At 47.0% G+C, this 14,539-nt stretch overlaps 1 protein-coding gene across 1 annotated transcript; it reads right to left on the bottom strand.

The window, feature by feature from the left end:
* Nucleotides 1–8,206: 8,206 nt before the first annotated feature.
* Nucleotides 8,207–10,521, bottom strand: LOC117013471 (eotaxin-like). The gene is made up of 3 exons (XM_033090653.1): nucleotides 10,333–10,521; nucleotides 9,094–9,205; nucleotides 8,207–8,697 (listed from the first exon to the last, which is right to left on the bottom strand). The coding sequence occupies exons 1-3, from the start codon at nucleotides 10,403–10,405 to the stop codon at nucleotides 8,592–8,594; spliced, it is 291 nt and encodes a 96-aa protein (XP_032946544.1). The 5' UTR covers nucleotides 10,406–10,521; the 3' UTR covers nucleotides 8,207–8,591.
* Nucleotides 10,522–14,539: the final 4,018 nt, after the last annotated feature.

The raw sequence follows: 14,539 nt of genomic DNA, 5'->3' as shown, positions 1-14,539 counted from the left end.
AGGAGTTGGGTTCCTAGTAACTCAGGCCCCAGCTGGCGCTGGGTGCAGATGTGAAACATTTTCTCTTCTAACTCTTCCCCAGCCAGTGCACATGATGCTGTCTATGTCCCATAATGTCCAGCCAAAAGATATGACTCCTACAGCTGGGGGAACTTGTGAAGTCATACTTCCTGCCCGTCACGAAGTGTTATCCCCATCTAATGGAGAGGGAAATTGAGGTCCAGAAGGAGACCTTGATATGCCTAAATGCACAGGGATCAGTGCCCCTTCTGTAATCAGAACCAACATCCCCTCCCTCCGAGGCCAGGACTTTCCCAGCACCCAATTCTTCTGAGTGCTCTGCTGCCTACAGCAGCCCTCTGTTCCCACAATGGGTAGACGTCAGTCCAGCTCGTTGGTCTTTACTCTTGGTGAGGAGGCTGGTTTCCATACAAGTGTGTCCCACTTTGGAAGGAAGAGCTGGCCAAGCTCAGGTACTGCTAGGGAATCTTAGGGGACCATCCAGGAAGAGGAGACTGTCTCTTTAAATACTTGTTCCTCAACCTCTATAGTTTGGGTTTAGGGGCTAGTGATAGAGGGAAGTAAATTTGGGGCTCGGGGTCGGCATGCCCTTAAATAGCACCTTGTGGTATTTGGGAAGCCTGGTTCTAGGACCGAAGCCACTGGCCCTCCTTCTCTCTCCTCATGAATAAGTAACTTCGGTAAGTCCCAGTGTACCCCATTCCTCCTCCAAGCTGCCTCTTCCCCTCCTCCCCCCCACCTCCCATCACCGTTACTTCTTGCCTGGATCCTTGCAGAGATCCATTCTCGGGTCCTCCTTTCCACTCGTGATCCTGCCCACAGCCACCAGCTTTCTCTTCCTCAAGCACACTTCTGATTATGTCACGTTCCTTCCTTGCTGATCAAACACCTTCAGTGTCTCTCTCTATCAGCTTCAGAACTGAACTCAAATTGCCCATCCCGACCTTCAAGATCCTCTAAAACATGACCCCAAGCTCGCCTTCTAACATTTTTTAAACTTTTCTCATGTTCCTGGACCGAATTCCAGATAGACGGGATTCCTGCTTCTTGCCTACTCTTCTCCTGTCCATCCTGAACGAACTCTGTAGAATCCTCTCCTCTTAGCTCACCCCATCCTTTAAGACAGGTGTTGCTTTCATCTCTTCTTTATTGAAAAATGTCACCTGACTATTCAGTCTCTTGTCACATAGCCGCCCTCTGAGGTCTCAGTTCCCGCAAGAACAATATTTCTCTGGGGCTGAGGGTGGATGGATGGGGATGACTAAAGGTGGGGAGAACTTCCAGAGGCTTCGGCAATGGATCAGGCGGGAGAGGTTCCGTGGGTGGAAGGAAGGGGGTGGTGGGCGAGGGAGGAAAGGAATGTCCGTGGGCTGGTGCTAAACAGGTGACTGGAGTCCTTGAGGCCCACCCAGCAAGCCGATGTTGGGCGCTGAAATCCCAGGGCTGGGGTGACCCTGCCTTTAACCTGCATGGAGACCAGCCGCGTCAAAAGGATGTTCTCTGCACTTCCTAAAACCGTGGGAGCTTCCGGGTTTGTCTCAGCCTCTCGGCCTCAGGCTTCTCTGCCTGGTTTTTATAGTGTTATGATCTGTTATTTTATGGGAAGTGGAGAGTTATGAGGAAAGGAGGGAAGACTTTACCTTGGCAGGGAAACAATCCAGGACTGATGAGCTGAGATCCGAAATCTGCTGAGTAGGCGCTGGGTCCTGAGGAGGTTTCCAAGAAGTAAGACAGGGAACCAGTGGGCTGAGACCGAGCACATGTTTTATCCAGTGCTGAGCTTAACGAGGGTGAGACAGGAGCGGGAGCCGAGGTCATGCCCAGCGTAAGATGAGAAATGCTTGGAGTTGCATCAGCTTAGGGGTTCTCCTTTCTCTTCACTGAAATACCTTCTGTAGAAAAGGGAAGGGTTCAAATGAAGATAGTCATAGGAGAGACGGGCAGATCCGAAGTTCCTCCAGTTTCCACCTTCTGGCAGGATCCCCACGGAGGGGCTCTGCACTGCGGCTGGGATCCCAACCAGAGGGGTGACACCCCTTTGCATTGCTACCCCCTGGAACTTTGTCAGAGCCCAGGGTAGTACTCAGTTAGAACTTTGGCTGAATCGAGGACCCCCGGAATTCCTCGGTGATAAAGCTCTTGGATCTTAGCATCAGAGAATGTCAAAGCTGGGTGGCTTATAAAGAACTTGGAGTGAGGTGGTTTTCAAACCTTGGTTTAACTGTCAAAATCTTTCCCCATGGGAGATCACAGGGGGAGTCCCAATCTGTCCTCCAGGGCAAGTGGAGAAGTCTGTGTGATGCCGAAGCTGAAGGGTCGGTTCCTCACACCCAGGTCCAGGGACCGGCGTAGTGTGAGATGTATTAATTCAGTGAAAGTCCTGTCCCCCACAACACACACATCAAGACTCAGTTTTGAAAACGATACTAATGGACAAGGTATGAACGCTCCCACTCATGGTGTCTACTTGCTGAGAACTGGCTCCCTCTAGTGGACAGCTGGTGCAGAGGCGCGGGAACTGCATAGTAAGGGCATAGCAAAACACACTGCAGGAAACCCTGGCTCGGAAGCCTTGCAAGGACAATCGTCCAGCTATCCTTGTACTCTAGGCTCATCCCTGCTTCTGACTAGGCTCCCTCTGCCTAGAAAACACTTTTCATTGAAGATCTATTAATGATACATGGATGTGGAGGAAGGCACAGGGCCTGGACACCCCTCGGGGATGTCCGATCAATAATCAAGGGCTCTGGCCTCCGAGGGACGCAGCCCCTTCCCGCTAGGAACTTCCGCAAGGGGACGGCCCAGAATGCCCCTGTCTTGGGACCAGGGACAATGCCTGCTTGTGTCCCCTGGATAAAAGCCCCCTGTGCATCAACCTTGGGATGTAGGAAAGGACAAGAAATAAGAAGCTGGACATCAGGTTCCACCTCTGGAAACCGTGAGAATGCAAATCGTGAGGGTGAAATGGATTGGCACGTGAAAAGTGTCTTGAACGTGAGTACTAGCACAGAGTAAGTTCTCAGTACATTCAACAAGTCATCACTTGTAGGGACTTCAGAAGAAGCCTGGCCTGGCCTCACTGGGAAGGGACTGAAAGGGTAAGACAAGTTCTCCCCCAAACTGCCACATGCTTCCAAATGGAGAAATGTGGCAGGGGGGACAATTTTCCAGGAATGCCTATATGATAAAAAAAGGAGCCATGAGGCTCGCCAGTTCGAGGGAAGAGGTCCCAGATACAGGGGCAAGGATCAGATATTTTGAGTGCTCTGGGTCTCAGAGGAAATGTGGCTGATGTGTTCCAGGGACCACAGCCTCAGGGTGATGACAGTGTCACAGCCTTTCCCAAAGTTACTGGGAACTCCTTGGCAGAAACATTCTACAAACTCATTTGCATTGCAACTGTCACGCAGTGAACAGTCAGTCAACAATGATGGCTGCTTGTGTTCAATTTGTTCTCCGTGCCAGGGACTATGGAGTTTACAGGTGTTATCTAATAGTCCTCCTCACCAACATCTGAGATAAGCGCTTTTATGATGCTCATTATGAAGATAAAGGAGCTGAAAGAAGCTTAGAGAAGCTAAACGCCTTCCCCAGATCAAAGCTCACAAAAGTGAGAATTGCCTCTGTGCACAAACACATTTCTAACTACACTGAACACACATGCATGCCTTTGTTACAGTGCTCTTGGCCAATTATTTTCCATAATTCTCTAGTGGCAGACATCCCTGTTCCCACTTTGGTGAGATTAATGATTTGCCAGAGGATACACAACCAGTCCAGGACAAACCACAGCTGGAGCCGGTCTAAAAGCTAGAAGGAGGCTCCTAGCTCCACTCTCTGACACATTAAACTAGAGTCTTGGGGGGAAATAACTTATAATCTGTGCTTTTGGACATGTCCCCAGTGATTTTTAATGCATCGCCAATTAGAAGCCATATATCTAGTTCAATAATCCATTTTATGGTTAGATAAGCTACAGCCCAGTGAGAAAATGTGAATTTCTAATGAAGATCCTTTGGCAGGATCTTTACAAGGTAGCTGGAGAACCAAGCCAGGACTCAGAGATCAGGCCTGAGGCCCAGGCCTGAATCCTTATAGTGGATTCTGCCTAGAGCCCCGTCCACCATCAGGACAAAGGTGTAGTAGCCCCCATCCCAGCTTTGGCCATAATGGTGACCAACAGGTCTCCACTGAGTGCCCCTCTGGGAATTGCTCTTCGTGGTAGGGAGTGGCCTTCCTCAAGGTCACACTCCTTTTTCTGGGGACAACGCACATCCAATGACCGTTCCCCTTTCCTATGTTGGGATGACCATCTGTGACAACCCTGAATGTAAGCCACCTAGACCAGCAGAGGTGGTGGTGTCTGAGAGTGGGGCAAGCCTAGAATGAGTGTCCAAGGATTGGAGTGAGAAGTACCTAAGATTCTGATTCCAATTTCAATGTGTATGTGGGTTTTCCCCACATCCAAGCAATTCTGTGACACTAGCCAGGTGTCCTACTACAATGTGATTCAATTCTGACATTATCTGCCGTTAGATCCAGCAGGTACAGGGCTCAGTTCTGCAAGACTGCCCCCTTACCTACACGCACTTCAGATGCCAATTGCAAATCCAGGTTGTCACCTGTGTTTCTGACCAACTGGCTATAGATAGGAGGTTCTACGGACCCCCTCATTGGGTTTGATCAGTTTGCTAGAGAGGCTCATAGAACTCAGAAACATTTCACTACTAGATTACCAGTGTATTATAAAAGAATATAACTCAGGAACAGCCAGGTGGAAGAGATACATAGGGCAAGCAAGATATGGGAAAAGGATGCAAAGCTTGCACGTCCTTTCTGAGTGTACCAGTCTCCCCAAATCTTCTCAAGTTGACCAACCCTGAAGATCTCAACCCAGTCTTTTTAAGTTTCTTATGGAGGCTGCATCCCGTAGTCATGATTGATTAAATCATTGGCCGTTGGTGATTGAACTCAATCTCCAGCCCCTGTCCCCTCCGTGGAGCGGGGGCCTGGGGGTGAGACTGAAAGTTCCAGTCCTCTAATAACTGGGTTGTCTTCACTGGCAACCCGCCCCTCTCTTTAGGTGCTTTCCAAAGACACCTCATCAACATAACAAAAGATACCTTTTCCGCTCTCAGCATGGGAAATTCCAAGGGTTTTAGGAGCTCCTTGCCAAGAATGGGGTTGAAAACTAAATATGTATTTCTTATTATAAATCACCATATCATAGCCAGGACCAGTTGCTGCAGGGCAGAGGGCGGTTTGTTCACCCCACTAACCTTCCTCTTGCAAATTTCCTAAGGAAAAAGAGACCCATCAGATTCCCAGAGGAGTTTTCTAGAATGTATCATAAAGCCAGTGGACCGAAGCAGCCGAAGGGGTGGATTCTGCTGGATTCTCTGGGATGCTGCCCAGAGTTTTCCTTCCCAGGACTCAAACCTCCTTCCCCAGCTGCTGAGCACTGGCAGCCAGCAGCTCGCAGCTGAGTTTCCTCTGTGAACTTGCCCTTCGCTGAGGAGAGCTGCTTTGCCCAGAGTCATGACCTTTACCGGGGAGCAGCCAGCATCTGTGACTGGTTGACATGAGAATATAAAAGCCTGTGCCCCCCCCCCCCCACGGGCTATCCCAGTCCTAAAGCTTCCTGTGGGATTGGCTGAGATTTGCATTATGTTACAATACAAATTCTCTCTATAGTTCGAGTCCTACTTTCTATATTCATCCAGTATACTCTGCGTGACCATTTTCATGTAGAATTGGCTTCCCAGAGAAACCATTTGGTGATATCTCTGGTTCCCATTTGGGATCTGTGTGCCATCAGAAGGTTTACATATCCCCACTGCTCTGTGCCCACAATTTTATACTCCATGGACAGGTGATGCTAGGCCCAGTTAGAGGGCAGATTGGATTCAGAATTCCTTGAAAGAGAAGAGAGAAAGGTTGGCATAGGGAGATGTGGGTAAATTCTGTTTAGTCTTTCACAAAGGGAAGGCCCTTCTCCCCCTCCACTCTCCCTTCTTGATGCCCTTGCAAGATTTGTCGGTGCCAGAGGGTCTATTGATCCCTGCGAGCTGTCCTCTCCTTCTGGCACCTGTTTCCTGGGCATGCAGGCATTTGGAGGTGCATCCCTGGTTGGTGTTTAGGGCTGAGGTCTGCTGGACTACGGGAGAGGTGGGGAGGTTTGTTGTACCTGGAGTGGGAAGTCCAGTGATTGCTCTGAATGGGAGCCATTCTGTGGTCACCATAGAAGCTCTCTGATGGCTCCTGGGGTCCATGCTTCTACCTGAGTCTCTCACAGAGCAGCTTCCCAGAAAGGCTCAGTTTGAGATATAGTAGGTGTGCAGTTACCTTGGGTGCTGTCTGACTTGGGTATGTGAGTACAGGACCCTCACCCAACCCTCCCTACCCCGGTGGGTGGAGATCATGATGTTTTTCCAAGAGAAAGTGCTCTCAGAATAAGAGATCTTGTGGGATCACCTGTTAGATACCTTTCCTAAAACATTGCCATCCTCATATTTTGGATGGACTAATAAAGGCCCAAAGTAACATAGCGAGAGAGACCTATTCTCGGGCTAAAATGGAAGTCGCCTGTCTCCCAGGTTAGCGCTCTTTCTAAGTGCCTCATTTATATTGCTGTGCCATGGCCAGTGCATGCAGTGGACCAATGGGCCTTTGGCGTGAATGGCGTTCCTGGAGCTAGGCAGTGCACTGACCCTGCTGGATGTAGCATGATGCAGTGAGCCATCGGCCCTCCAGATTCACAGCCTTAGACCACATGGAGTTACACCAGCAGGGCACCTGTGATCTTTACCTACCCTTGGGGATATAGCTGGTATCTCTGTCCAGTCACAGGGGGTCACATGACTCACAGAAATGCAGGCTGATTTGAGTTGCTTGTACAGGAAGTGGAGGTCCTGTCCATTTTGTTGTAAGGGGAAGAGTGCTGAAGGGAAGTGAAATCTCTGGTCTTAGCCACCCTAGAATTGCAGCTTTGTGGGGGGATGGAAGTTTCCATTTCACCCGTCCTGCTTCTCCATCCGTAGCATTCGTCACTTTTCCGTCCCTAGTCCCATGCGTTTCACCTCCCCATGTGCCATTGCCCCGGTTCTGTTCCCTTCTTGCCTGTACATTGCACACGGGGCTCACGGCCCCTCCCTCCCCTCCCCATCCAGCCCTTCGCCCCCCCCCCCCCCCGTTGCTCCTCCTGAAACCCTCCTGAACATGGCAGCCCCTTCCCCTCTGAATCAAAACTTCCAATGCCTGTTATGCTTAGGGGGGCTGATGCTCGGATTGCCTGGAAGGGTGTGCATTTCTATCTGTTGTCCCCGTATGATTATTAACGGTACCCCCTTTTATTCTCAAAATTGTCCCACTGTGGGTGACAAAAATGACATGTTCACCTTACTTACTACTCTCTGAATGGAGCCCAACTCCCCACCTTCACTTCACAGATGGGCCTCCACTTTCCTTCCCAAATTTCCCCACCATTTCACTCAGACCCTAGTCCAGTGGGCTCCCACGCAACTTGGTAAACACATTATGACCGCCACTCCTTCTAGGCATTTCCTCCAGCTTTACCTCTCTCCTTGCTGCCTAGCTGGAAATACCTCCAAAAGAGCCCCTGCACTTGTCCATCCATCAGGACCTAGTTTAAGCTCCAGGTTTAAGCCCTTTGCAGCGCCTATAAGGCTGTAGTCTAAATGAACCTCTTGTCCACAGCCGCCTAGCTTTCCTCTGATTTGTCTGTGTTATCTGTATATTCTGGGTCAGAGGATGGTCAGAAGGGTGAAGTCGGGCATGGGGAGAAGACCACAGGCTGCTGCAGAGGGTCCTGGGAGAGACTGGGCAAGTGGGAGCTTGGCCAGGGAAAAATGGTGGTGAGTGTCCTGCTGAATAAGTGACAGAAGTACTCGGGGTCTGGGTGAAAGCACTGGGGTCCAGAATCAGAGTGGCACAAACGGTCTTCTGGTCCTGCCAGTTTTACTCCGAATCTCACTGCAGGCCAGTGGGGCCAAAAGGTCATTTCTCTGGAATACAGGTCCCACCTCCGCAATTCTGTCTTGCCCCATCCCAGTTTCATCTGATTTCCCCACAAAAATATAATTGCTGACTAACAAGAAATACAGTGATATGTATTCCGAAAATGGCATTTATTTCCATTTCACATTATGAGTCATACCTTTGGTTCACAAGAGCAAGGTTTCCTTAAAAATACAAAACATTCTCATATCAATGATCTTTGCCAGGATCCTTACAAGATTCCAGGAAGGTAGGGAGGAGAGGAGAAACTTGACTCCAAAGTAACAAAGTAACATTCTTTTGCAGGGGATTGAATTGGGGCTCACAGAGGGGAAGGGCCCAGACCAAAGCTTCAAAATTTAAAAACAATTGATGTGCATGTCAGATGTGTTTAAAAACATCAATAACTTAAATGCAATATGGTTTTAAAAGTTATTAAATAAACGCCATTCCTTTCGGAATGATGACATTATCTCAGGACACATCTTAGGAAGACCAGGGAACATGAATCAAGCATTCCTCAGGCTCTGGTGTGGTCTCCAAAGGGTGAATATTTATGGCTTTGGCGTGCGGGGATTTTGGTCCAGGTACTTCATAGCATCCTGCACCCACTTATTCTTGGGATCAGCACAAATCTCCTTGGCCTGTTTGGTCTTGAAGCTGTGGGAAAGAAGGGAAGCAATTAAAAGGTCCTCTTTGAAACCTGCACCCGTTTAACCCCCAAATTTTCAGGACCATCTGCTGTGGGGAGAATTGGGGCCTGGAGAGAAGGAAGGGGCCAGAGGACAGACGGGACTGTCAGGGTTAGCTACTGCTCCTGGTGGCCCACTCAAGCCATCCTTGTTCTTGGCTCGCAGGAACTGGTGTGATTTGAACAAGCTTCCGGACAGGGAGCCAAGAAGGAAAATGTCCTGCTGTGAAAATTCATGGATTGGATGGTAGAGGTTGAACTCTCTGAGTTTATGACTCCAAGTAACTCTAACACAGTTCTTGGCCTATGTATGCCCCTTAGGGATGAATTTTTGGACTGGGAGAGGGTGAGCTTTGATTACTTACATAACAGCTTTCTGGGGACATCTGTTGCTGGTGATTCTTTTGTAGCTGTGCAGTAGCTTAAGGGGGATCTTTCTAGTGCCCAGATGAAAACAGCAGACATTTGCAATAGAAGCTGAATTTGGGGGAGAAATGAAAGAAAGGATGAGCCACTAATGATACGTGGATTTTTAAAAACATGCTTTTGTAAGGAAGGAAGGAAATTTAGGAGAAGGCAAGGGAATGTAAGAGGAGGTAGAAGTCATCCACTCTGAGGTCCTGTACTTTTGCCTTTGATTTGGGGTCCCCCGTTGAACAGTGGGGACCCATCACCACTGGGAAAATATGGGAAAAGCTTGGTCAATGCAGGAAGCTTAGCTCTGTTATTAAATCATAGTACCATTCACCGAACACGCGCCTTTCTCTGCTTTTTGGACACAGGGTGACTTGCATTTCTTGGCCACTTTTGGTAGGTTGGAGCCATTAACTAGTTTTGACCCGTACATGAGAAGAAAAAGTGACAAGTGCCATTTCTGAGCCAAAGTTAGGAATTGCCAGTTCAAGATCCTCAAGCGCTTTCTTTCCCTTTGTCACGGTAAGCAGCGGTGTTTTCGAGGGCCACTGCTCCACCAGTCTAGAATCCTGAGTGCATGAAGCAGAAGCTCAAGCAATACGTTGTAGATATTTAGTATGAGTGAGAAATTAACCTTTCTTGTTTCAAGCCACTGATCATTTAGAACTGTCGTTACCACAGGAAGCACTACCCTATTTGGACTGATACATGCAGTAAATCTAAGTCATCAAATGATCAAAAAGTGAGTTATTACACAAACAATTAGGAATTTTTTCCCCTGAGTCAAAATATGTCACCTGGAAACATTCCCCAGGACCTCACTTCCTTCCTCTAACCACCATTTCTAAAAGTTGTCTTGGGGTCCAGCAAAAATTCTGGGCCTCCAATCAAGCAAATCCCCGCGCCCCCCATCACCACCACCACTGCCCAAAATGCCCACTCTGCCCACAGTAAGAAAGGATCTTTCTTTGGTGTGCCCGACTCCAAACATGGCAAAGGCAGCTGGATCATGGACCCACATGCCATCTCTTTCAATACTCACATCAGGAAGTAATGTGGGGACTGGCTTCAGTGACCTGGGTTTCTAGTTCTGGGTCTTCTACCGATTGCGAGCTCGGGGCACTTCTTATCCAGTCATGGGACCTGGTGTGATCGTTCTAGGGGTGGTCATAGGGAGAGAGGGAGCTTACCTGGCTGAGCCAGCACCTGGGTGCTGAAGGTGGACACAGTAAGCAGCAGGCACAGAAGGGCAGCGGAGACCATCGTGGAAGGTGACAAGTGAGCTTCAGGTGAGAGTCGTTGGTGTCCAGGCTTGTCTCTCTCTCTCTCTGCTCCTCTGGCTGCTCTGCCTGCCTTTTTAAACAGCAGAGAGTGGGAGCTTCCAGAGAACTCTTTGGTCAAGAGCATACTGAGGTCATTATGAGGGAGGTCCTGCCTTGCTGAGCAACTTCCACGTCAAGGCAAGTTAACAGGACCAAAAACAGGCAAACAAGGAGGAGGGGACTTGGCACATGGTCATCCAACCTCGGGCTTGAAGTGGAGAAGAGAATATGCATTTGTGAAATGATTGAGCGTGGCTAGTAATCTGAGAGAGTTGTTCTTCAAAGCTCTTTCTCTGAAATGAAATATCTGCGGTGAAGAAAGAAGCAAAGAACCAAGGGCACGGAGAGATGAGGAAATCCGAGAACCTTCCCTGGGGTTCCCTGTGTTCACCTGGCAGTTTTCAGGATTTGGGAGGCCAGGAAGGGGCCCGAAAACTTTTGCTAGGCTCCCACCCAGATGTGGAGAGATCTCAGTCACTCTGAACATGGCAGGCTGTCTGGGAACCCAGGACTGGTGGCACACGAGAACCTTACCCCCAGGATTCAACCTAGTGATCACAGAATCTTAGTGCCACAGAACTTTAGCGTCATGGGTCATCAGAACTGGGTAGCTCCTATTGATCTTGACATGCTGCGCATTTTTCTCTGACTTTATTGAGGAACAATGGACAAATGAAGAGTGTAGATATTTAAGGTGTACAACATAATGGTTTGTTATATATACGTAGACACTGTGAAATGATTACCACAATCAAGTCACACACCCATCACCTCACATAATTTTACCTGTTTTCGTGTGAGAACATTTAACATCTACTGCCTTAGCACATTTTAAGTATATGATACGGGGTTATTCACTTGGCTCAGCATGCTGTACCATAGATCCCTAGAACTTATTTATCACATAACTGGAGGTTTGTGCCCTTTGACAAACATCTCTCCAGAAATAACAAATCAAAGCCACAATGAGCTATTACCCCACACCTGGTAGGATGGCTATTATCAAAAAGACAAGACATCGTCAGGATTGGCAAGACTGTGGAGGAAAGGGAACCCTTGTATGCTGTTGGTAGGAACGTAAATGGGTGCAGCCACTATGGAAAACAGTACGGGGGTTCCTGTGCATTGCCAAGCTCTTTGTTTAACCCCCAAAGCCCTGTTTTCCAAATGGAATCAATAGGAAAAGCCTATTCATCAAATACACTGTAATGGAGTGGGTCTGTTTGAAGGAGAACAGGTGGCCCCTTCTCCCCTCACGCTCCAAGGATTCAAGGAACACATTTGAAAAACCAGCCCTCTAGTTCACTCTCACTCCGCGCGCACACATTGCAGACAAGGTGCCTGATGGCTGAAAATATCAAAGAAAACGAGGAGATACGAAGACACCAACACATGTATTCTTTATGCACAACGGTGGGCTCCTGATAGGAATTGGTACAGGGGAGGCAGCCTCCGTGGGTTTTTTAATGAGGCCCTTAATTAAAGTCTTTAATGGGGTCACTGTGGTGAGTACAGAATTGCATCCTGGCATGGAGACACTGCAAGGCCATTTCCTGGCTTTTCCTGCACACGCACATATCAGATTGATTGAGAGGTGCAGGTTGCACAGTGAGATGTGTGGAGAAGGATGCCGGGGCCTTGCCTTGGGTGAGTGGATGACAGTGGTATAGCTGACTGCTCATGTCCGTTGTGGGGACGGGATGAAGAAAGAGCCCTTGCTGGCCTAGAGGATCTCTAAGCTCCCATCTAAAATAACTGGTCTACCGTTTCCTACAAAGGGGCCAAGATGAAACCAGAAAACCTGGGCCTTCCTTGTTCTTCCCTGTTCATCGCCAGGTGAGGTGGCCTCATGGGGACTTGGGAATTAGAATACTGAGTTTGGATGACGTCTCTGCCACTAACTAGCTTTAATACCACGGACAGCTTACTAACCACTCTCTGCTAGGTTAAGATGGGAAAAATAAGCATGCCTCTCTTGGAGGATGGTTGTGTGAATGAAATTAGTTAACATGCAGAGGGTGCCAAAAAATGTATACACATTTTAAGAAAGGAAAAACCTGCATTAAAATTGTAATACAATGAATGATGCTAACATTAACTAGATTAATGCCACCTTTTGAGCGAAGGTCGTACTGTACATTTCTACCGTAATTCAAATTCAATTTCGAAAAGTAATATGTAGGTAACATCTCTTAAAATGTGTACTTTTTTTGACACCCCCGGTATATCTATGCATATAAAGTGCTCAGAAGAGTGACCGGATCACGGTAAAAATTCAGTATGCGCAAATCCATGCTTATTATTAGGAAACCAGGCAGATTTTTGTGGGCTAGGAGATGCTGGAAAAGGACTCGATGGCTTCCTCCATTACTTCACGCCAATTACCCCTCTGCTTTCATGTAAACACAAGTCACACTACTGATTGCTTTTAGGAATGTCTGAGTTGCACATGTTGGAAATGTGAAGCCTCAAAATTTGTGTCAGTGTACAATTTTGGAATGTTCTTGACCTAGGAGGAGTCTGACTTATGTCATCAGGAGATTATGTTCCCATGGTAGGAATAATTTTGTAACTCCGGTGGGTGTTTGGGAGGGCTTTCAACAAGCGACTTTCCGTTATTGAGTTTTCTTCCAAGGGATTTGGAGTAATCTGAATCAGAGAAACATCACTGAGAATAAATAAATAAAATCTACAGACATTCAAGTTCAGCAGCTGACCCATCCTGCTGCCTGGCTGTCCCTAACCAGTGGGAGTAGCTCCACTGGGTATTTTGTCTCTCTTCCTAGGAAACGTCTCCCTCCGCCCTGGCCTGGGCTAAATCTACTAGCCATGTAAGGTCTGGGTCAAGACTGAGTGAAAGGCAGAAAATGGGTCCCTTTCTGTGACAGCAAAATTTTATCTTCCTAACTGTTTTCCAAGGAATGATGAATAGTTAGTAGATAAGGTTCCAGGGAACGAGGACTCCTAGTTTTGTTATGTAGCTCTGCTCTGGATTTCCTCTCATAATGCAAAGTTATACACAGATGAAAGAGATATTAACTTTCATTTTATTACAACCCTCTCTTAGAAAAAGACATTTTACTTAGCATGATATTCTCAAGATCCCATCCATGTTGTTGCAAGTGGCAGGGTTTCATCTTTTTTTATGGCTGAATAAATATCCCACTGTGTATATGTACCACATCTTCTTTATCCAATCATCTAGTGAAGGACACGTCAGTTGTTTCCATGTCTTGGCCACTATGAATAGTGCTGCAATGAATATAGGGGGACATACATCTTTACAAATAAGTACTTTAAAATTTTTTCAAGTAAATACCCAGAAGAGGGATTGCTGGGTCATATGGTAATTCTATTCTTAATTTTTTTGAGGAATAGCCATATTGTTTTCCATAGTGGCTGTATCAATTTATATTCCCACCAGCAGTGTCTGAGAGTTCCTTTTTCTCCACATCCTCTCCAACACATGTTATTGCTTGTCTTGATGATAATAACCATTTTAACAGGTGTGAGGTGGTATCTCGTTGTGGTTTTGATTTGTATTTCCCTATTAGCTAGTGAAGTTGAGGATTTTTTCATATATCTGTTGGTCATTTGTATGTCTTCTTGGGAGAAGTGTCTGTTCAGGTCCTCTGCCCATTTTTTAATTGGATTATTTGTGTTTTGGTTGTTGTTGTTGAGTTGTATAAGTTCTTCACATATTTCGGATATTAGACCCTTGTCGGAGGCATTGTTTGCAAATATCTTCTCCAATTTGGTTGATTGCCTCTTTGTGTTGTTGATGGTTCCTTTTCCTGTGTAGAAGCTTTTTAGTTTGATATAGTCTCTTCATTTATTTTAGCTTTTACTTCCCTTGATTTTGAGGTCAAATTTATAAAATCTTTTTTAAGACCAAGGTCCATAAGTTTAGTACCTATATTTTCTTCAATGTATTTTATTGTTTCTGATCTTATATTTAGATCTTTGATCTATTTTGAGTTATTATTTTGTGTGTATGGAGACAAATAGCAGTCTAATTTCATTGTTTTAAAAGTGGCTTTCCAATTTTCCCAGCACCACTTATTGAAGAGGTTTT

The sequence above is a fragment of the Rhinolophus ferrumequinum genome, chromosome 21 (assembly GCF_004115265.2).
Source record: "Rhinolophus ferrumequinum isolate MPI-CBG mRhiFer1 chromosome 21, mRhiFer1_v1.p, whole genome shotgun sequence".
In the NCBI taxonomy this organism is placed as follows: domain Eukaryota; kingdom Metazoa; phylum Chordata; class Mammalia; order Chiroptera; family Rhinolophidae; genus Rhinolophus; species Rhinolophus ferrumequinum.
This window is presented reverse-complemented; position numbering and strand designations above follow the sequence as displayed.